Consider the following 24,450-nt stretch of genomic DNA (forward strand, 5'->3'; position numbering starts at 1 on the left):
GACTGGGACGAAAAAATAGGCCCAGCGCTTTGGACTGAGCAGCCCCAAGCCCGGGGACCCTTTCCTCGGAGCCCGGTGGAGGAACACCAAGGCCTGGTCACAGGAGCAACCTTTTGTGACCCTGGTAGTTCAGCCACTAGTGAGAGTAGTTTTTTATTTAATTTTTTTACAATTTTATTTTTTATTATTGTTTACATTTTTTTGTAGGAGAGAAGGAAGGAAGGAAGGAAGGAGGGAAAAAAAAAGGAAGGAGAGAAAAGAAGGAAGGAGAGAAAAGAAGGAAGGAGAGAAAGGGAGGAAGGAAGGAGAGAAAGGAAGAAAGGAAGGAAGGAGAGAAAGGAAGAAATGAAGGAAAGGAAGGAAGGAGAGAAAGGAAGAAATGAAGGAAAGGAGAGAAAGGAAGGAAGAAGAGAAAAGAAGGAAGGAGAGAAAGGGAGGAAGGAAAGGAAGGAGAGAAAGGAAGGAAGGAGAGAAAGGAAGGAAGGAGAGAAAGGAAGAAAAGGAGAGAAAGAAAGGAAGAAGAGAAAGGAGAGAAAGGAAAGAAAGGAGGGAGAGAAAGAAAGGATAGAAAGAAAAGAAAGGGAGGAGAGAAAGAAAGAAGGAAGGAGGGAAACAGGAGAGAGAGAGAGAGAGAGAGAGAGAGAAAAGAAAGCAGAATAGAAGCAGGGAAAGAAAGAGAGAGAGAGAAAGAAGGAAGAAAGGAAGGAAGGAGGGAAAAAGGAGACAGAAAGAGAGAGAGAGAGAGACGTATAGAAAGAAGGAAGGGGGGAAAGAAGGAAGGAGGCAAAGAAAGAAAAAAAGAAAGTAGAGAAACAGGAGACAGAGAGTGAGAGAGAAAGAAAGAGAGAGGTATAGAAGGAAAGAGGGAGAGAAAGAAGGAGGGAAAGAAAGAAAGAAGGAAGGAGGGAAACATGAGACAGAAAGAAAGAAAGAGAGACATATAGAAGGAAGTATAAAAATAAGGAAGGAGGGAAACAGGAGAGAGAGAGAGAATGAAAGAGAGATGTATAGAAGGAGGGAAATAAAGAAGGAAGAAAGGAAGGAGGGAAAAAGGAGATAGAGAAAGAGAATGAAAGAGAGACATATAGAAGGAGGGAAAAAAAAGAAGGAAGGAGGCAAAGAAAGAAAAAAAGAAAGTAGAGAAACAGGAGACAGAGAGTGAGAGAGAAAGAAAGAGATGTATAGAAGGAAAGAGGGAGAGAAAGAAGGAGGGAAAGAAAGAAAGAAGGAAGGAGGGAGGGAAACAGGAGACAGAGAGAGAGAGAGAAAGAAAGAGAAAGAAAGAAAGACATATAGAAGGAGGTAAAAAAAGAAAGAAGGAAGGAGGGAAACAGGAGGGAGAGAGAGAGAGAAAGAGAGATGTATAGAAGGAGGGAAATAAAGAAGGAAAAAAGGAAGGAGGGGAAAAGGAGAAAGAGAATGAAAGAGAGACATATAGAAGGAGGGGAAAAAAGAAGGAAGGAAGGAGGGAAAGAAAGAGAGAAAGGAAGGAGGGAAACATGAGGGAGAGAGAAAAAGAAAGAAAGAGAGATGTATAGAAGGAGGGAAATAAAGAAGGAAGGAAGGAGGGAAAAAGGAGATAGAGAAAGAATGAAAGAGAGACATATAGAAGGAGGGAAAAAAGAAAGAAGGAAGGAGGAAAAGAAAGAAGGAAGGAGGGAAATAGGAGACAGAGAGAGAGAAAGAAAGCGAGATGTATAGAAAGATGGAAGGAAGGAAAGAAAGAAAAAGGAAGGAGGGAAAGAAAGAAGAGGGGAAAGAAGAAAGGAGGCAAACGGAAAGAAAGAAAGAAGGAAGGAGGGAAAGAAGGAAGGAGGCAAAGAAAGAAAAAAGAAAGTGGAGAAACAGGAGACAGAGAGTGAGAGAGAAAGTAAGAGAGATGTATAGGAGGGAAAAAGAAGGAAGGAAGGAGGGAAACAGGAGACAGAGATAGAGACAGAATACGGCCAAATAGTATTATTTCAAATATGTCAATATATTTGGGAAGAATAGTTTTAAAATACATTTTAAATATATTTTTCTTCAATGTGGGTAAAAGATGGGGGGATCACAGAAGACAGGATCAAACAGCCTTTTTACACAATGCAGAGGATTAACCCCTTAGTTTCCACAGTGAGTATAACAAGCACGCTTTCCTGCATCTACAGACTGATTCTACTGTTGTGGGTTTAGTAATACTTTAAGTTCACACAAATTCCAAGCCCTGATGAGGGGGTGTGCCAGCCCCCCAAAACATGCTGGCTGTTTAACGTCATCCTAATATTAACTACTAAAAGGTTATGTTCACTTTATGACCCTCTTATTGAACTTGATGATTGTAAATTTTCTGACAGGTCCAGCAGTCCAGTTAAACATCCTTGATTAGGGCAGGTGTGTACTGCGTAGACCTGAATTGCAGTGCTGAGAAACGACCAGCAGATGGCAACCTTTTTGTCCATCTGGACGAAAACTGCTTCATTCAACCACTCACGTCACTAACTGAGGTCTCTGCCATTGGATATTCTGCAATGTGTCACATTTTCTGCACTAAGAGAAGATGCTGTTCAGTAACTGCTGCCAAGAGCTTGTGTTTGTGTCTGCACGACCTGACAGCCAATTATTTCTTCCAGTTTCTTTATGACTATGTGAATATTTATTTTAATTCTTCTCAAACCATGCCTGTAGGGGCGACATGGAGGAATATCTGGGTGAATTCTCCACCACATCGTCCATACAAGCTCTGTGTACTCTGCTTCACAACCCTTCAGAAGAGGAGGAGGAGGAGGAAATCGAAAGTCACGTGAGTATATTACTATTTTATTATATATTACTGTTTGTTTTATTATTAGTAATTATGTCATTTTTAAAAAGGAGCGGTATCAATCTGGGTATGGGGTAGGAGCAGGGGCGGACTGACAACTCATGGGGCCCCTGGGCAATAGGGGATCATGGGGAGCCCGGTGTCCTTGCCCAAACTCAAAAAAGCCTATGAAAAAGGTACCAGGGGCATCTCATGGGGCCCCCTACTGACCCCGGGCCCTCGGGCAGTGCCCGAGTTTCCAAATGGTCAGTCCGCCCCTGGGTAGGAGAAAAGAGTGTAAAAAATGTAGCTCCTCCCACCCATGCTTCCATGTTTAAAATGCGGCGTTCGTTCTGACAATAAGAGATGGAGGTCACAGGTAGGGCCACCATTAGAAACCACGGGGCCCCATAGAGCCTAGTTGACAGGGCAACACCTTCCCTCCCCCTTCCTACCCATATGGAAGAAAAATATACCTGAAATATATTTTAGAAATATTCTTCCCAAATATATTGCCATATATTTGAAACGCTACAATTTTGGCCGTATTCAATATATTTAAAAATATATTTTAATAAATAAATATCTATATATATATACATTCCTTCTGTACTGAAATGTATTGTAATTGTACTGTCTCCCTTATATTGTAGAGCGCTGTGCAAACTGTTGGCGCCATATAAATCCTGTATAATAATAATAATATATACTGCATATTGAAATGCGTTTTTATTACAAAATATATGAAAAAGATTTTTAAAAATACATTTCAAATATACTGTATGTCTTTATAAATACAAATCTACATTTTTGGAATGCATTTACAAATATGTGTAAAAATAAATGACTTTTTTATATGTTAAAAAAAACTGAAGAATATATTTAAAAAAATATATATATTTTTAAAAATCTATTTTTTTTAAATATATTATTACATACACTTTAATCCTGAACATTTAAAGTTTATAATTTAAACCCAAGGCTGTCTAGAGTCTTACCAGCAATTCTAGGCCCTGATGAAGTGGAGGTGTGTTAGAACCAGGGGCGGACTGACCATTTGGAAACTTGGGCACTGCCTAAGGGCCCGGGGTCAGTAGGGGGCCCCATGAGATGCCCCTGGTACCTTTTTCATAGGCTTTTTTGAGTTTGGGCAAGGACACAGGGGCCCCATGATCCCCTATCGCCCAGGGGCCCCATGAGTTGTCAGTCCACCCCTGGTTAGAACTGTGTTGGCTTGTCTCTAACATTTTAAGAATTGTTTGATTCTTTGTGATCTTTCAACAATCAGTCTGGTGCTCCTGCTTTGCCTTTACCTCCTCCTGGTAACAACATATCTACAGTGGGGATCAAAAGTTTGGGCACCCCAGCTAAAAATTTGTATTAATGTGCATAAAGAAGCCAAGGAAAGATGGAAAAATCTCCAAAAGGCATCAAATTACAGATTAGACATTCTTATAATATGTCAACAAAAGTTAGATTTTATTTCCATCATTTACACTTTCAAAATAACGGAAAACAAAAAAATGGCGTCTGCAAAAGTTTGGGCCCCCTGCAGAATTTATAGCATGCACTGCCCCCTTTGCAAAGCTGAGACCTGCCAGTGTCATGGATTGTTCTCAATCATCGTCTGGGAAGACCAGGTGATGTCAATCTCAAAGGTTTTCAGACTCATCTGACCTTGCCCCAACAATCAGCACCATGGGTTCTTCTAAGCAGTTGTCTAGAAAACTGAAACTGAAAATAGTTGACGCTCACAAAGCTGGAGAAGGCTATAAGAAGATAGCAAAGCGTTTTCAGATGTCAATATCCTCTGTTTGGAATGTAATTAAGAAATGGCAGTCATCAGGAACAGTGGAAGTTAAAGCAAGATCTGGAAGACCAAGAAAAATATCAGACAGAACAGCTCGCAGGATTGTGAGAAAAACAATTCAAAACCCACGTTTGACTGCACGATCCCTCCAGAAAGATCTGGCAGACACTGGAGTTGTGGTACACTATTCCACTATAAAGAGATACTTGTACAAATATGGTCTTCATGGAAGAGTCATCAGAAGGAAACCTCTTCTATGTCCTCACCACAAAAATCATCATTTGAACTTTGCAAATGAACATATAGACAAGCCTGATGCATTTTGGAAACAAGTTCTGTGGACCGATGAGGTTAAAATTGAACTTTTTGGCCGGAATGAGCAAAGGTACGTTTGGAGAAGAAGGGGCACAGAATTGAATGAAAAGAACCTCTGTCCAACTGTTAAGCATGGGGTTGGATCAATCATGCTTTGGGGTTGTGTTGCAGCCAGTGGCACAGGGAACATCTCACGAGTAGAAGGAAAAATGGATTCAATCAAATTTCAGCAAAGTTTGGATGGTAACTTGATGCCATCTGTGAAAAAGCTGAAGTTAAAGAGAGGATGGCTTCTTCAAATGGATAATGATCCTAAACACACCTCGAAATCCACGGGGGATTACATCAAGAGGCGTAAACTGAAGGTTTTGCCATGGCCTTCACAATCTCCTGACCTCAACATAATTGAAAATCTATGGATAGACCTTAAAAGAGCAGTGCGTGACAGACAGCCCAGAAATCTCAAAGAACTGGAAGACTTTTGTAAGGAAGAATGGGCAAAGATACCTCAAACAAGAATTGAAAGACTCTTGGCTGGCTACAAAAAGCGTTTACAAGCTGTGATACTTGCCAAAGGGGGCAGTACAAGATATCAACTCTGCAGGGTGCCCAAACTTTCGATCCCCACTGTATATGTGTATGTTTTGTATTTTGTAGTTGTATCTTATTTATATACACTTGTTTTTAGTGTCCTTCCTCTTCTGCGTTTGCTGGGCCCGGGGACATTGGATCTGTAAAAAAGCTGCAACAAAACATTTCCACTTGTAAGTATTATTTAAAGCCAAGCTTCACCTTATAGGGAAGTTCTGCTGATCCTTCTCCTCCCTCCCTCCTCATCCACTTTTGGAACTTTTTTTAGGGAGGCAGGTACCTATTTCTGGCAGATTCCTGCTCCCAGTTCCACTGGAATAGCCTAGGCCAGGGGTCTCCATTGTGCGGCCCGGGGGCCCGGATGCAGCCTTTTTTTGCTTTTATCTTGCCCTTGGGGCATTATCCCCCCCCCCCCACTGTCAGTAACAGTGGGACATAGTTCCTGCCACTGACAACAACAATGGAGCACTATTCCTCCCGCTGACACCAATGATGGGGCACTATTCCTCCCGCTGACACCAATGATGGGGCACTATTCCTCCCACTGACACCAATGATGGGACACTATTCCTCCCGCTGACACCAATGATGGGGCACTATTCCTCCCGCTGACACCAATGATGGGGCACTATTCCTCCCGCTGATACCAATGATGGGGCACTATTCCTCCCGCTGACACCAACGATGGGGCACTATTCCTCCCGCTGACACCAATGATGGGGCACTATTCCTCCCGCTGACACCAATGATGGGGCACTATTCCTCCCACTGATACCAATGATGGTGCACTATTCCTCCCACTGCTACCAATGATGGGACACTATTCCTCCCACTGACACCAATTACCCGGACACTATTCCTCCCACTGACACCAATTACCCGGACACTATTCCTCCCACTGATACCAATGATGGGGCACTATTCCTCCCACTGATACCAATGATTGGGCACTATTCCTCCCACTGACACCAATGATGGGGCACTATTCCTCCCACTGACACCAATGATGGAGCACTATTCCTCCCACTGATACCAATGATGGGGCACTATTCCTCCCACTGAAACCAATGATGGGACACTATTCCTCCCACTGACACCAATGATGGGGCACTATTCCTCCCACTGACACCAATGATGGGGCACTATTCCTCCCGCTGACACCAACGATGGGGCACTATTCCTCCCGCTGACACCAACGATGGGGCACTATTCCTCCCGCTGACACCAACGATGGGGCACTATTCCTCCCGCTGACACCAACGATGGGGCACTATTCCTCCCGCTAACACCAACGATGGGGCACTATTCCTCCCGCTGACACCAACGATGGGGCACTATTCCTCCCGCTGACACCAACGATGGGGCACTATTCCTCCCGCTGACACCAACGATGGGGCACTATTCCTCCCGCTGACACCAACGATGGGGCACTATTGACCATAAAAAATATTAAACTAGTGACTTCTGTGGTGCATCCAAGGTTGAGAAACCAGAAGAAAGTTTCTAAACGTCCTCCCGCATTCATTCCCTGGGAGCGCATGCACCGATCGCTGTACGGGACCTCTGTGTGAGGTCCCGATCATGTGATCATTGATTGGCCAATCAGTGATCACATGAATAGTATTAAGCAAGATGTCACTTCTGACATCATTGCTTACTACTAGTGAAATCTGTGAATGATCACAGAGATCACATGGTACAGGGCTATTCATAACAGCCTTGTACCATGTGACAAGATGTGACCAATCACAGCTCTCACAGTATTTCTCAATGGCTGCAAGAATGCAGCCAGAGAGAAGGAGAAATGATTGCTTTTACAGTCATAAAGGCTGTAAAAGCAATCAGTGTAAAAAAAAAAATGGTGACACTGTACTGCTAGGGTGACAGTATGTTAAAAAAAAATATTAGTATACAAAAATAAAATAAAAATGTAAACATTTTTTGAAAAATTATAATTTTTTGTTATAAACTAATTTGGGTTATTTTTTTATTTTTTTTTGTACTAAAAAGATAGCTGAATACATTTCTTCAAGATTTATGAAGAAAAATTATTTATTTGCAACATTTTATAAGAAAAACACTTATTTTTCAAAATGTTTGGATTTTTCATTTACATAGCAAAAAAAAATAAAAATCCCAGTGGTGAAAAAATACCACCAAAATAAAGTTTTAAGTGTCTCAAAAAAATGCAAAAAAAATATTCATATGGGTACAGTGTTGCATGACCGCGCAATTGTCATTCAAAGTGTGATAGCGCTGAAAGCTGAAAATTGGCCTGGGCAAAAAGGAGGTGAAAGCATCCGGACTGGAAGGGGGGTGAAAGCGTCCGGACTGGAAGGGGGGGTGAAAGCGTCCGGACTGGAAGGGGGGGTGAAAGCGTCCGGACTGGAAGGGGGGGTGAAAGCGTCCGGACTGGAAGGGGGGTGAAAGCGTCCGGACTGGAAGAGGGTGAAAGTGTCCGGACTGGAAGGGGGGGTGAAAGCGTACGGACTGGAAGGGGGGGTGAAAGCGTCCGGACTGGAAGGGGGGGTGAAAGCGTCCGGACTGGAAGGGGGGGTGAAAGCGTCCGGACTGGAAGGGGGGGTGAAAGCGTCCGGACTGGAAGGGGGGTGAAAGTGTCCGGACTGGAAGGGGGGTGAAAGCGTCCGGACTGGAAGGGAGTGAAAGCGTTCGGATTGGAAGGGGGTGAAAGTATCCGGACTGGAAGGGGGTGAAAGTGTCCGGACTGGAAGGGGGTGAAAGTATCCGGACTGGAAGGGGGTGAAAGTGTCCGGACTGGAAGGGGGTGAAAGTGTCCGGACTGGAAGGGGGTGAAAGTGTCCGGACTGGAAGGGGGTGAAAGTGTCCGGACTGGAAGGGGGTGAAAGCGTCCGGACTGGAAGGGGGTGAAAACGTCCGGACTGGAGGGGGGTGAAAGCGTCCGGACTGGAAGGGGGGTGAAAGCGTCCGGACTGGAAGGGGGGTGAAAGCGTCCGGACTGGAAGGGGGGTGAAAGCGTCCGGACTGGAAGGGGGGTGAAAGCGTCCGGACTGGAAGGGGGTGAAAGCGTCCGGACTGGAAGGGGATGAAAGCGTCCTGACTGGAGGGGGGTGAAAGCGTCCGGACTGGAGGGGGGTGAAAATGTCCGGACTGGAAGGGGGGTGAAAATGTCCGGACAGGAAGGGGGGGTGAAAGCGTCCGGACTGGAAGGGGGTGAAAGCGTCCGGACTGGAAGGGGGTGAAAGCGTCCGAACTGGAAGGGGGGTGAAAGCGTCCGGACTGGAAAGGGGGTGAAAGCGTCCTGACTGGAGGGGGGTGAAAGCGTCCGGACTGGAGGGGGGTGAAAATGTCCGGACTGGAAGGGGGGTGAAAATGTCCGGACTGGAAGGGGGGTGAAAGTGTTCGGACTGGAAGGGGGGTGAAAGTGTTCCGACTGGAAGGGGGGTGAAAGCGTCCGGACTGGAAGGGGGTGAAAGCGTCCGGACTGGAAGGGGGTGAAAGCGTCCGGACTGGAAAGGGGGTGAAAGTGTCCGGACTGGAAGGGGGTGAAAGTGTCCGGACTGGAAGGGGGTGAAAGTGTCCGGACTGGAAGGGGGTGAAAGTGTCCGGACTGGAAGGGGGTGAAAGTGTCCGGACTGGAAGGGGGGGTGAAAGTGTCCGGACAGGAAGGGGGTGAAAGTGTCCGGACTGGAAGGGGGTGAAAGTGTCCGGACTGGAAGGGGGTGAAAGTGTCCGGACTGGAAGGGGGTGAAAGTGTCCGGACTGGAAGGGGGTGAAAGTGTCCGGACTTGAAGTGGTTTAAAAAAAAAAAGAATCCTTTTACAACAACTTTCACACTATAGAAACGCAGTGCAGATGCATTCCGGATATGTTTCCACATGCGTGTTTTTGATGCGTTTTCGATGCATTCCAGTTCATTTTTTCCCCCTTTCTTTTTCTTCAATTTAAATAGGGACATGTGCGTTCAAGTTTGTTTTTGGTGCGTTGCAATGCATTTTTGGTGCGTTCCAGTTAGTTTTTGGTGCGGTCCGTTGTGCTTTTGATACATTTTACAGCATTCCAGTACAGTTCTGTGCATCTGTGCAGAAAAAAATGCAGCCTGTTCTTTTTTTTTTCTGCAACACTGGAACTGCAAGCACTGGTATGAACTATGACATTGACAACCGTATAACCTACTTTCTGTGCGTTTTGGATGCAGAAAAAAAGCAACTGAAACGCATGGAGTGTGAACTGGCCCTAACTCCACATTTATTGTCCCTGTAGATCAGGGGTGTCAAACTCCATTTTATCGCGGGCCGTAACAGCATTACGATTGCGCTCAAAGGGCCAGTTGTATCTGTAAGACTAGATGTCCAGAACACCCCCCCCCCCCCCATTACATCAGATGTCAAGAATCCCACACCCTCCCTAACATCACCGTGCACCCCCTTTGGGGGCAGAGCTGGAAAGCAGAAAGTGCAGGGTCTGGAGGAGGACCAGAGTGGAGGCAATTACAAGAGTCTGCTGAATGCTGAGACCAAGGGAGGCAGAGATGAGGGGGTGCTGCAGCTGCACTGAGAGGTGCAGGATTTGGCCGAGGAGTTCTATTCGCCTCTCTGCTGCCGACTGTTGAGATAATGTGGGAGCAAAGACAAGGGGGTACCTGCAGGTGAGGTGCAAGCAGGAGCGGACTGACAACTCATGGGGCCCCCGGGCAATAGGGGATCATGGGGCCCTTGTGTCCTTGCCCTAACTCAAAAAAGCCTATGAAAAAGGTACCAGGGGCATCTCATGGGGCCCCCTACTGACCCCGGGCCCTCGGGCAGTGCCCGAGTATCCAAATGGTCAGTCCAAGGGCCACATGAAATGGCCTTGAGAGCCGGATTCGGCCCGCGGGCCTTGTGTTGACGCCTGTGCTGTAGATAGTTTGTGTGGAACAAGCTGGCCCAAACAAACTATTTACAGTACCAACCGGTGTGCTTGCTGGGCATGTAGCCTTGCTGTGTTCCGGCAGTGGGATGGGGATGTCCTTGACAAAGTCAAGTCGGGCTGTGCACCACTCTGCCATTCACAGGAAACTTTGTATTCTATAAAATAATACAAAGCTCCTCTGAGATGGAGAGGCGGGCGGATGAAGTCACAATCTTCCTCTCAACCAATCACAGGAAGCCTTGTATTATTCATAAAACACAAAGCTTCCCGTGAATGGTTGAGCAGTGCCCAACCCGACTCCATGTAGTGTGATGGAACAAAAACGGAAATTGAAGGGCCACACCACTGCTAAAGAGTCCAGATGCCAGGGGGTCAGGGGGACAATCCAAAGAGTATCCAACACGTTTTGAGGTTCCAAAAATTCCCCCTTCATAAGAGCTAGAAGAAACATAAGGACGTCATATCAATATAATATCCATACCAGTGCCAGGACAAGGTCATTTAAAGCCCAGGGCTAACATGCCAAACTGCACCCTCCCCAAGAGTATTATGTGTCAGCAAACCCCCCCCCCCCTCCATAAAAACATCGATCACTAATCCTAATCTGCATGAGTACCCTCTAAGCATAAATATAAATTCCCTCTCCTCCTAACAAATCCACTCCCCTGTTGAAATCTCCCCTTCCAGCAGAAATCTTTGAACACCCCCACCTGCATCCTCCCTCCCCAATCACCCCTCCTAATACAAGTTCTCTACCCCCCAAATTCCCCCTGCGAGTACAAATCCCCCCCAATCTAAAGCCCCCCTGCCAGCACAAATCGCACCCCCAATCCTCCACCTCCTAGCAAAATCCTCCACCCCTCCTATTCCCCCTCCTAGCACAAGTACCCCCTTCCCAATCATACCTACTAGCACACATCCCCCCCCCTGCCAAAAAAAAAATTCCCCTCCAAGCACATATTCCCTCCCCTCCTCCTAGCACAAGTCTAGGGTATAGGATTATAACTTTTTTTTTTTTACCTATGGTTGAACTTGATGGATTTTTGTCTTTTTTCAGCCAGACTAACTATGTAACTATGTAAGTCCTCTTTCCCCATTTCCCCTCTCAACACAAATCCTCCCCGCCCCCCAAATCACCACTTCTAGCACCCCCTCCCAAATTCCCCACCTAGAACAATTCTTACCCCCTGCTGATTCCCCCTCCCAATGCAAATCTTCTCCCCTCCCCAATCTCCTCCCATTGCCCCTCCAACTCACATGATACTACAGTGCCCCGGGGGCAGCCGTCCCTCCTGCCCACCCCATGTCTTGGCCCTGTTCTATACAATATCCCATCATTAAAACCAAATAGCCAATAGTATTGTATTTGTAGAAATGAATGTCAGGTAAGAGATAGTCAGTATACAAGGAGGGGATATTGTATTGATATAGAGATCAGGGGCGGACTGACAACTCATGGGGCCTCCGGGCAATAGGAGATCATGGGGCCCCTGTGTCCTTGCCCAAACTCAAAAAAGCCTATGAAAAAGGTACCAGGGGCATCTCATGGGGCCCCCTACTGACCTCGGGCCCCCGGGCAGTGCCCGAGTTTCCAAATGGTCAGTCCGCCCCTGATAGAGATGTCCTTCTGCTTCTTCTAGTCCTGATAAAGAGGGCGTTTTGGACCCTCGAATCATGTTGACTACTCTTTGGATTGCCCCCCCTGACTATTATTGCTATAAAGTCCTATCTGGACCTTTTAACAGTGGTGTGGCCCTTTAATTTCCATTTTAATTTCATTGTAATGGGGACATCTGTTCCAATGACAACTGCCTAGGAAGGGAACGCACCTCACTTTGTAGAGATTCTCTTCATTCATTCATTCGTTCATTCTTCTCTTCATTCTTTCATCTCTGATTTCATGTTGTGGCTACAGGACAGGAAGTGACGGGAAATCTCCCCAGCAGTACACTGACAGGGGTGTTAGCTCTTCTTTTCTACATCCAAATCTAAAAAGAAATATTTTAGCTATGCAGTCCAATATTCTTTCTCTATAATGGTCCTTTGACCTGTTGCTGCCCATGTGCGTTGGCAAAGAGGATGGGCTTGAACGTCCACATGCCACACATATGCATCTGTGAGTGGCGTAGATTTCTGTGCTGAGAGTGCACTCTCCCAGAGTAGAGACTGAGCTGTCAAAGACAGATCCTGGTCTCTAGCAGTGATCGGGAGCTGACGGGACTGACTCCTGATCATGTGACCTGTGTGACAATCACAGTGGTCATGTGATCAGACCTTCGCACGCCTTGAGCATTATAGCCCAGTTAAAGGGTCCACAGTTCTGGGGGGGGGAAGGGATTAAACACTTTATAACTGGAAGCACCCAGTCACAATCTGTACTTGGCAGACAACCTCCTCCTGCTTGTATAATCATGTCATCATTTTACAACAGCTGAGACAGAAAAAGATGACAAGGATATTTGGAAAGAGTCAGAAGTCCAAGAAGGGGCAGAATTCGATGATTTTTTGGATCCGAGAGAAAAACCAGAGTAAGTCCAACTGTTCTGTTCAATGAATCTGTGAATCTTGCGGGTTTTTTTTGTTTGTTTGTTTTTCTGACCCCTGTAACCGTTTTATTACATGTTTTATTACATGTTTTATTACATGTTGACCCAGCTAGCAAATCAGTTATTTTTCTACTTCCTGTAGCAGGTTGACAACACTGTTTCTTTTCAAATGAAATTGCACAGCAGCGTTGTCACCCTATAGATGGGGTAGCTTTATTGGACACGTAGTTTAAATCGGCTTTAAAGCCTCACTCCTGGCACCAGAAAAAAACACCCTTGCAGTAGGCTTTCCTAGTATTGCCGAAATTATATTCTCATTAAGTTTACGGGTAGAGGAAGACGGTGTAATGCTTACATTAAGCTTTTGCAGCTTCCTCCTAAGCGCCCTGAAGCCTCTTCTCTAAGGTGGTTGCATGCTGACAAATTCAAGTACAATGCAGGACCAGGAGTCCTGCATTGTACATGAGGACAGTGAGGGCCCATCTGCAATCCCAAGCATTGGAGAGTGAAGAAGTGGGCCCTGAAGGATTCCTCTACCCCAAAGCTAAGCTCAACACCACAACCTTTGACATGTACTCAGCTGGTCATCATTTAAACCTGTTGCTTGAGGGAGGGATGGAAGGGCGATTGACAGAGGTCTAAATTGCCTTTCAAATCTATGTTGTGAATATCCTTAAAGAGACCCTATCACCTTATGAGAGCATCGGCTTAAAGCCCACTCCCTGACCACCTTTACTTCGCAGTTCTCCTCCACAGCTCCTCCTTATGTTGCAGCCACAGCAAAATACCCATTTGCAGCTGGTGTTAGAGATTAAAGGGAGTTGTAACGTCGGCCTTTAAAAAAAAAAAAAAGCCTATTTTGCCAACCACTGGCCTCTTATCTGCAATTGCAATATCACCCCACCAGATCTGTCCCCACCTCCACCACCTAGCCACATAATCTAACAGTAACAGTTTGGTGAAGGCCCTTTTCTGTTCCTGCACGGCTGTGTTCCTGTGCACAAAGCCAGCTCCATAAAGACATGGTTTGATGGGTTTGGTGTAAAGGAACTTGAGTGGCCTGCCCAGATACCTGATCTCAACCCTACTGAACACCTTTTAGGATGAATTGAAGTGCCAATTGTGTGCCAGGTCTTCTCAATCAACTTCAGTACCTGGCCTCAACCCAACTAAACATGTTTTGGATGATTTGGCATTCCCATTGTTCCAGGACTTCTCATCCAACATTAATACTTGCCCTCAACCCAACTGAACACCTTTCAGATTATTTGGAATGCATATTGTGTGCCAGGTCTTCTCATCCAACTTCAGTACCTGACCCTAACCCAATTGAACACCTTTTGGATGATTTGGAGTGCCCTTTGTGTGTCGGGTCTTCTCATCCAACATCAGTACCTGCCTCAGTCCTACTGAACAACTTTCAGATGACGTGGAATGCCCATTATGTGCCAGGTCTTCTCATCCAACATCAGTACCTGACCTCAACACTACTAAACATGTTTCAGATGAATTGGAATGCCCATTACGTGCCAGGTCTTCTCATCCAACATCAGTACCTGACCTCAGTCCTACTGAACACCTTTCAGATGAATTGGAATGCCCATTACGTGCCAGATCTTCTCATCCAACATCAGTACCTGACCTCAGTCCTACTGAACACCTTTCAGATGAATTAGAGTGCCCATTACGTGCCCGGTCTTCTCATCCAACATCAGTACCTGACCTCAGTCCTACTGAACACCTTTCAGGTGAATTGGAATGCCCATTACGTGCCAGGTCTTCTCATCCAACATCAGTACCTGAACTCAACGCTACTGAACACCTTTCAGATGAATTGGAATGCCCATTATGTGCCAGGTCTTCTCATCCAACATCAGTACCTGACCTCAGTCCTACTGAACACCTTTCAGATGAATTGGAATGCCCATTATGTGCCAGGTCTCATCCAACATCAGTACCTGACCTCAGTCCTAATGAACACCTTTTAGGATGAATTGAAGTGCCGATTGTGTGCCAGGTCTTCTTATCCAACTTCAGTACCTGGCCTCAACCCAACTAAACATGTTTTGGATGATTTGGCGTTCCCATTGTTCCAGGACATCTCATCCAACATTAATACTTGCCCTCAACCCAACTTAACACCTTTCAGATTATTTGGAATGCATATTGTGTGCCAGGTCTTCTCATCCAACTTCAGTACCTGACCCTAACCCAATTGAACACCTTTTGGATGATTTGGAGTGCCCTTTGTGTGTCGGGTCTTCTCATCCAACATCAGTACCTGCCTCAGTCCTACTGAACAACTTTCAGATGACGTGGAATGCCCATTATGTGCCAGGTCTTCTCATCCAACATCAGTACCTGACCTCAACACTATTAAACATGTTTCAGATGAATTGGAATGCCCATTACGTGCCAGGTCTTCTCATCCAACATCAGTACCTGACCTCAGTCCTACTGAACACCTTTCAGATGAATTGGAATGCCCATTACGTGCCAGATCTTCTCATCCAACATCAGTACCTGACCTCAGTCCTACTGAACACCTTTCAGATGAATTAGAGTGCCCATTACGTGCCCGGTCTTCTCATCCAACATCAGTACCTGACCTCAGTCCTACTGAACACCTTTCAGGTGAATTGGAATGCCCATTATGTGCCAGGTCTTCTCATCCAACATCAGTACCTGACCTCAACCCTACTGAACACCTTTCAGATAAATTGGAATGCCCATTATGTGCCAGGTCTTCTCATCCAACATCAGTACCTGACCTCAACCCTACTGAACACCTTTCAGATAAATTGGAATGCCCATTATGTGCCAGGTCTTCTCATCCAACATCAGTACCTGACCTTATGTTAATGGTCATGGTTTTGGAATGGGATGTCCAACAAGCTCATATAGCTTTAATGATCAAATGTCCACAAGTTTGACCATAAAATAAAAGTAAATCTTAAGTAAAAAAAATGTGAGGCTTCTAAACTCTTCCAGTGGCAGTCATCACTAATGTCTACACTATTCTGTTCACAGATTTGAAATACTTTTTAAGCAAAGAGTTAGTTCTGAAGATATCTTTTTGGGCCTGAGTCGAAAAGACCCGTCAACTGCTTGCTGTGAGGATATGGTGGTAAGTGTTTGGAGCTTTTCCTAATGCTGTCCAATATAACTTACTGATATTTTCTGTCTAATTTGCTCTTGAGATGGTGACAGGGTGTAGCCTGGAGGAGTGGCATGGGTGTCTGTGGTAAGTCTGGATGGTCTGGAGACACTCTGTTGAGGGTGCTGGGAAGCTTTGGACCTAATAATCTTTCTGTCACTCTGCTTTTTCCTCCTACCAGCATGCTCCTTGTTATCACAAGATCTAACATCAACACTTCCTGGCTCTTTGTGATGTTTCTCTCTCTCCCAGTTTGAGCCCCACTGTAGAGGGACAGGTGTCAAACACAAGGCCCGTGGGCCGAATCCAGCCCTCCAGGCCATTTCATGTGGCCCTTGCACCTCTCCTGTAGGTACCCCCTTGTCTTCTCCCCCACCATGTCTCAGCAGTCGGCAGCAGAGAGGAGAATAGAACTCCTCTGCCAAATCCTGCTCCTCTCAGTGCAGCTGCAGCACCCCCTCATCTCTGCCTCCCCTGGTCTCAGCATTCAGCAGACTTTGGTAGCTGCCTCCACTCCTCCTCTGGTCCTCCTCCAGACAGTGCACTTGCTGCTTTCCAGCTCTGCCCCCAAAGGGGTGCACGGTGATGTTAGGAAGGGTGTGGGATTTTTGACATCTGATGTAATGGGGGGGTGCTCTGGACATCTAGTCTTACAGACACAACCGGCCCTTTGAGGGCAACCGTATTGCTGATACGGCCCGCGATGGAATGGAGTTTGACACCCCTGCCCTAGAGAATAAAATAGTGTTCGTTCCAATTTTTTACGTAACACTGCAAAGGTCACCCTTTCTGAACTAGGGTGACTTAAAGTTCCTTCAAGGGGGCCTTGGAAAAATGTCTAAAAACTGCCCAAAACTTGTATAAAAGCCAGTGGCTGCCTTTAAAGTTACACAATGCCACAGGTTTTCATTGTGCACCATTACAACCTTCTAGCCGCCGGTGTCCTGACAACCTGACAACCAATGACATCATCAGTTGATAAGGAGGATGTCGTCTGTCTGCACAGCATCCTAGTTTGACCTTCCCCTGCCCCTCTCCATCAGTGCTGGGGTCACATTAGCTCAGTGATGGAGAACAACCGATGGAGAAGAGAAACATTGGCATACTAGTCAGTACCAGTGTGCAAAAGTGTATTTGCATTGGAAGAATAAATCACCTCTAATGTTGGGTGTCTTACATGTGTGGATGTTGCTGTCTTATATAAACCTATCAGAATATTTTTCACATTTTAGAATGGGGTGCCTCAAGACTGTCCATAATTTTAAAGGGTGCCTCAGGACTGTCCATAATTTTAAAGGGTGCCTCAGGACTGTCCATGATTTTAAAGGGTGCCTCGGGACTGTCCATGATTTTAAAGGGTGCCTCGGGACTGTACCATGATTTTAAAGGGTGCCTCGGGACTGTTCCATGATTTTAAAGGGTGCCTCGGGACTGTCCATGATTTTAAAGGGTGCCTCAGAACTGTCCATGATTTTAAAGGGTGCCTCAGAACTGTCCATGATTTTAAAGGGTGCCTCTGGACTGTCCCATGATTTTAAAGGGTGCCTCGGGACTGTCCCATGATTTTAAAGGGTGCCTCAGGACCGTCCCATGATTTTAAAGGGTGCCTCAGGACCGTCCCATGATTTTAAAGGGTGCCTCGGGACCGTCCCATGATTTTAAAGGGTGCCTCGGGACTGTCCATGATTTTAAAGGGTGCCTCGGGACTGTCCATGATTTTAAAGGGTGCCTCGGGACTGTCCATGATTTTAAAGGGTGCTTCGGGACTGTCCATGATTTTAAAGGGTGCCTCGGGACTGTCCATGATTTTAAAGGGTGCCTCGGGACTGTCCATGATTTTAAAGGGTGCCTCGGGACTGTCCCATGATTTTAAAGGGTGCCTCAGGACTGTCCATGATTTTAAAGGGTGCCTCGGGACTGTCCATGATTTTAAAGGATGCCTCGGGACTGTCCATGATTTTAAAGGGTGCCTCGGGACTGTCCATGATTTTAAAGGATGCCTCGGGACTGTCCATGATTTTAAAGGGTGCCTCGGGACTGTCCATGATTTTAAAGGGTGCCTCGGGACTGTCCATGATTTTAAAGGGTGCCTCGGGACTGTCCATGATTTTAAAGGGTGCCTTAGAACTGTCCATGATTTTAAAGGGTGCCTCGGAACTGTCCATGATTTTAAAGGATGCCTCAGGACTGTCCATGATTTTAAAGGGTGCCTCGGGACCGTCCCATGATTTTAAAGGGTGCCTCGGGACCGTCCCATGATTTTAAAGGGTGCCTCGGGACTGTCCATGATTTTAAAGGGTGCCTCGGGACCGTCCCATGATTTTAAAGGGTGCCTCAGGGCTGTCCATAATTTTAAAGGGTGCCTTGACTGAAAAAAGGTTGAGAAACACTGGTCTAAGAGACTCCAAACACAGCACACAGTTAACCCTTTGATTGCCCCAGATGTTAACCCCTTCCTGCCCAGTGTCATTAGTACAGTGTCAGTGCTTTTTATTAGCGCTGATCACTGTATTGGTGTCACTGGGGATGTCAGTGGCAGTTAGTCAGTTCCCCCCAGTGTCAGAATGTCCGCCGCAGTCCCGCTATAAGTCTCTCATTGCCGCCATTACTAGTAAAAATAAAGAAAACAATCCAAGTATCTATATCGCCATTTGTAAACGCTATAACTTTCACATAAACCAATTAATTTACACATATTGGGATTTTTTTTTTGCAAAGGCATGTCGCAGAATACATTATGGCCTAAATTTATGATGAAATTAGATTCTTAAAATTTTTTTTACTGAACATGTTTGATAGCAAAAAGTCAAAAATATTGTTTTTTGTTCAAAATTGTTGGTCTTTTTTTTTTATAGCGCAAAAAATAAAAACCACACAGGAGATCAAATACCAAGAAAGCTCAATTTGTGGGTAAAAAAGGACGTAAATCTCATTTGGGTGCAGTGTTGTATGACCGCGCAATTGTCAGATAAATTAAAGCAGCGCCGTAATGCAAAAAATGACCTGCTCAGGAAGGGGGGTAAATCCTCTGGAGGGCAAGTGGTTAAAAAGTTAGTTCACCTTCACAAAAAAGATCTGTGACCTAACACCGGACCCCTTCCCCACCCCCTGCTGTACTTACCTCCTGTGATTCTGATCCAGGATTAAACAGACAGATTCTGATTGGTCAGCACCGTCCATGTGACCATTTAGAATCCATCTGGTCCGTCTTTGCAGCGTTGAACAGAGAGGAGAGAAAGCAGCAGAGATTTCAAACCCCCAGACCAATGGAGCAGCTTGATGAACCCTGATTGAGGTAAGTACAGGGGGCACCGGGGGTGGGGAAGGGGTCACCTTTTGCAGATTTTCTGTAAAGGTGAACATTTTATTGCAAACAATGCAGTAAGGTAAAAAAAAAGCAAACCCGTTGAGAGCTTTTGCTCACATGCATATTGGAATGATGACATTTCTTTTGTAATTGTACAATGTCTAAATAAAGAATTACCAAAAAAAAAACCCTTTTAGAGCTTTTGCTCACATTTAATGTACAGTTGTGTTCAAAATAATAGCAGTGTGTTGAAAAAAGTGAATAAAGCTGAAAATCCTTCTAATAGCTTTTATTTCCATCCACACAAATGCATTGGGAACACGACACATTCTATTCCAAATCACAACATGAAGAAAAATACATCAAATTTGTGTTGTTCCTCTAAAAAAATGGAAGAAAAGTGAATATTAGACGGTTCAAAAAAATCACAGTGTTTGTATTCTTCTTTACAAACTCAAACATTCACTATATAAACTGAGAAATGTTTGAAGATTTTGCTTTCCTTTGAATGACTTCATGAATATTTGGTTGTAGTCGCACTGTTTCTGAGAACTGCTGTACATCTGTGTTGCATGGAGTCCCCCAACTTCTGGCCCCTGTGATCAGGTATTCCAGCCCAGGATGATTGGACCACATTCCACAGTTCTTCTCTATTTCTTGGTTTGGCCTCAGAAACGGCATTTTTGATGTCACAAGTTTTCTATTGGATTAAGATCCGGGGATTGGGCTGGCCACTCCATAACGTCCATCTTGTTGGTCTGGAACCAAGATGTTGCACGTTTACTGGTGTGTTTGGGGTCGTTGTCTTGTTGGAACACCCATTTCAAGGGCATTTCCTCTTCAGCATAAGGCAGCATGACCTCTTCAAGTATTCTGATGTATTCAAACTGATCCATGATCCCTGGTATGCGATAAATAGGCCCAACACCGTAGTATGAGGAACATCCCCATATCATGATGCTTGCACCACCATGCTTCACAGTCTTCACAATGTACTGTGGCTTGAATTCAGTGTTTGGGGGTCGTCTGACAAACTGTCTCCGCCCACTAGACCCAAAAAGAACAATCTTACTTTCATCATTCCACAAAATGTTGCGCCATTTCTCTTTAGGCCGGTCAATGTGCTCTTTGGCAGATTGTAACCTCTTCAGCACATGTCTTTTTCCCAACAGTGGGACTTTGCGGGGACTTCTTGCAGATAGCTTGGCTTCACATAGGCGTCTTCTAATTGTAACAGTCCTCACAGGGAACGTCACACCTTCTTTCATCTTCCTGGAGCTGATTGTTGGCTGAGTCCGCGCCATTTTGGCTATTCTTCTATCCATTCCAATGGTAGTTTTTCGCTTTCTTCCATGTCTTTCAGGTTTTGGTTGCCATTTTAAAGCATTTGCAATCATTTTAGCTGAGCAGCCGATCATTTTCTGCACTTCTTTATATGTTTTCCCCTCTCCAATCAACTTTTTAATCAAGGTACGCTGTTCTTCTGAACAATGTCTGGAACGACCCATTTTCCTCAGAATTTCAGAGAGAAATGCACTGTAACCAGCATGGACAACATTTGCTGCCTTCCTTCCTTAAATAAGGGCAATAATTGCCACCTGTTTCTCAAAGAATGAATGACCTCACTAATAGAACTCCACACTGCTATTATTTTGAACACGCCCCTTTCAATGAGTGATTCAATGACACAGAATCAGCAGCATGCATGTCATGACTGTTGGGTCTGTTGGATTTCTATGACTCTACTACACCTGATAGGAAATTATTTGCCATGTTGTCATCATTTCTACCAAAAACAGTGATTGATCCGGTTAGTGATGTCTGACTGCTATTATTTTGAACACAACTGTATATTGGAATTATGGCATTTCTTTTGTAACTGTACAATGTCTAAATAAAGAAGTAAAGACTTCAGAAGCACTTTAATAATACATACTTGAACAGAATACTTTATTTTTTTTAAATGTAACAGTTACCGTAAATATAATTTTTTTTTCATTTTTTTTGTTATATTTGTACAAATCACAATTATTATTATTTTTTTTTTATTAGATCCGTATCCAGCTTCCTGACACAAAGGTCTCTGATGTTTCACTTGATGTAAAGAAAACGCACATAAACCTCTGTACTCCCAAATAGTAAGTAATCCTTGGGATGCATTGCCTAGGGACATTGATCAGGAATTCTATAAAATATCCTTTTCCCCCCACATCAAATGTTAGGCGGATGCAAGATCAGTCACCCTGCACAAGGAGAACAACCAGCAGAGCTGTGGGAGGGGCCAGGCAGACTCCACCCCCTACCGGCTGCCTGCAGAAAAGTACAGGAGGGGGCGGGGACAAGACGAGTCACCCTGCACAAGGAGAAGGAAAGAGCACAGAGCTGTGGGAGGGGCCCAGCAGACCCCACCCGCTACCAGCTGCCTGCAGAAACCTACAGGAGGGGGTGGGGACAAGACCAGTCACCCTGCACAAGGAGAAGGAGAGAGCACAGAGCTGTGGGAGGGGCCCAGCAGACTCCACCCACTACCAGCTGCCTGCAGAAAACTACAGGAGGGGGTGGGGACAAGACCAGTCACCCTGCACAAGGAGAAGGAGAGAGCACAGAGCTGTGGGAGGGGCCCAGCAGACTCCACCCACTACCAGCTGCCTACAGAAAACTACAGGAGGGGGTGGGGACAAGACCAGTCACCCTGCATAAGGAGAAGGAAAGTGCACAGAGCTGTGGGAGGGGCCCAGCAGACTCCACCTGCTACCAGCTGCCTGCAGAAAACTACAGGAGGGGGCGGGGACAAGACCAGTCACCCTGCACAAGTAGAGAGAGAAGCAGTGAGCGGTCTTTATCACAGGAAGGAAAAGTCTCACATTGGCTTACTGCACAGATCTGGAGGAAATTCATAAAGGGCTTCAAGAATGCTGCGCTTTCTCCTTGTGTAAGGTGACTGCCCCCCTTTACATTAAGTGTTCCCATCAGAGTCCCCCTTTATATAAGGTGTTCCCATCAGAGTCCCCCTTTACATCAAGTGTCCCCATCAGAGTCCCTCTTTATATAAGATGTCACATGATCCCTAAACCCCACCCCACCTGTCCCGCCTCCCGGCTTCTGAAACTCTTAAAGGGCCGGGAGGCGCCGGCATGAAGGGGTTAATAGCAAAAAGTCCAAAATATAGTTTTTTTTTCTCAAAATTGTCGGCTTTTTCTTAATAAAAAAAACCACATAAGTACCACCAAAAGAAAGCTCAATTTGTGGGAAAAAAAGGAGGTAAATTTAATTTGGGTGCAGCGTTGCATGACCGCGCAATTGTCAGTTAAAATAACGCAGCGCCGTATCGCAAAAAAATCGCCCAGTCAGGAAGGGGGGGGGGGGGGAGGGGATCCTCAGGAGGGCGAGGGGTTACACTGACTCTGTTGTGTTTTTCACAGTAAGCTCGGGCTGCATCTCCCCCATGCGGTAAATGAACAATCAGGACAAGCCAAATTCCTGGCTGATACAGGAACCCTGGAGCTGACCCTCCCCATGGCACGGGACCTCGACTTCATCAACTTTGCATAGAAACACCGAAATTCAACAGACGGTACTTTGCATAAAACACTGCAAAAAAAAAATACAAAAATAAAAAAAAAACCTTCCACTGTCCAAAATGACTTCAAAGAGCACCTGTCACTGGTTGGCCTTACACATTCATCTCAAATCCATTAATTAATCCATGAAATAAATAAAATCCATTAAATGGAACTAAATAAATTAAATTAAATAAATCCATTAAATGGAACTAAATAAATTAAATTAAATAAATCCATTAAATGGAACTAAAGTCCAAAGAATACGTCTGTTCCGGCGATGTAACCGCTGCATCCCTTGCTGGCCAGGCTTCTTCTGGGTGCCGGAATGTCGGCCTCTTGAGACATGTCTCGTGCGCGTGCGCACGGGAGTCCCTCGTCCCGGCACCGTGCTGAGAATGTATGCTGAGCTGATCAATTCTCATCAGGGGCGGACTGACCATTTGGAAACTCGGGCACTGCCCGAGGGCCCGGGGTCAGTAGAGGGCCCCATGAGATGCCCCTGGTACCTTTTTCATAGGCTTTTTTGAGTTTGGGCAAGGACACAGGGGCCCCATGATCCCCTATTGCCCGGGGGCCCCATGAGTTGTCAGTCCACCCCTGATTCTCATGACTTACTGACTACACAGGGAAATGTGATGGAAGACTTGTCTGTCTTTTATTATTTTGTTCCAGGGCTTTTGTTCTCCGAAAATAGGTGCAGGAACACCCCCCCCCCCTTTCCAGAGTCACTCCTTGTCTCTGCCTCTACCTACCTCTGAGCACCATTCCTAGGTTCCACCCAGGGGCGGACTGACAACTCATGGTGCCCCTGTGTCCTTGCCCAAACTCAAAAAAGCCTATGAAAAAGGTACCAGGGACTTCTGATGGGGCCCCCTACTGACCCCGGGCCCTTGGGCAGGGCCCGAGTTTCCAAATGGTCAGTCAGCCCCTGATTGCAGGAGGTAAGTACAGCAGGGGGTGGGGAAGGGGTCCGGTGTTAGGTCACAGATTTTTTTGTGAAGGTGAACTAACCCTTTAACCCCTGGTCACATGGACCGCACTGACCAATCAGAATCTGCCTGGTTAATCCTGGATCAGGATCGCAGGCAGGGGCAGACTGACAACTCATGGGGCCCCCGGGCAATATAGGAAATTGGGGCCCCTGTGTCCTTGCCCAAACTCAAAAAAGCCTTTGAAAAAGGCACCAGGGGCATCTCATGGGGCCCCCTACTGACCCCAGGCAGTGCCCGAGTTTCCAAATGGTCAGTCCGCCCCTGGTTCCACCCCCCTACCCACCTCCCAAGTACTGTCCCTTTGAAAGAATACTGAAGCAAATATCACTTTGTGATGCAAAGTAAATTGTATGGAAATTGAAAATGATAACAAAAAAAGCTAGTAAAATAGATCCCCTACAGCAACAATAGATCCACCAGCAACAATGGACTCTTCTTCATGACAGCAATAACAGATTTCCCTGCAGCCAGCATCAATGGACCCTTCCTCCAGCAACAAC

At 45.7% G+C, this 24,450-nt stretch overlaps 1 protein-coding gene across 1 annotated transcript; it reads left to right on the forward strand.

The window, feature by feature from the left end:
* Positions 1–279: 279 nt before the first annotated feature.
* Positions 280–23,036, forward strand: DNAAF6 (dynein axonemal assembly factor 6). The gene is made up of 6 exons (XM_089661394.1): positions 280–2,779; positions 5,593–5,668; positions 12,817–12,913; positions 15,962–16,058; positions 21,448–21,533; positions 22,818–23,036. Exons 1-6 carry the CDS (start codon positions 2,672–2,674, stop codon positions 22,945–22,947), a joined length of 594 nt encoding a protein of 197 aa, XP_089517520.1. The 5' UTR covers positions 280–2,671; the 3' UTR covers positions 22,948–23,036.
* The last annotated feature ends 1,414 nt before the right edge of the window (positions 23,037–24,450 follow it).

This window comes from Staurois parvus, unplaced genomic scaffold (assembly GCF_062004578.1).
Source record: "Staurois parvus isolate SC_StPar_1 unplaced genomic scaffold, SC_StPar_1.0 ptg001332l, whole genome shotgun sequence".
Classification (NCBI taxonomy): domain Eukaryota; kingdom Metazoa; phylum Chordata; class Amphibia; order Anura; family Ranidae; genus Staurois; species Staurois parvus.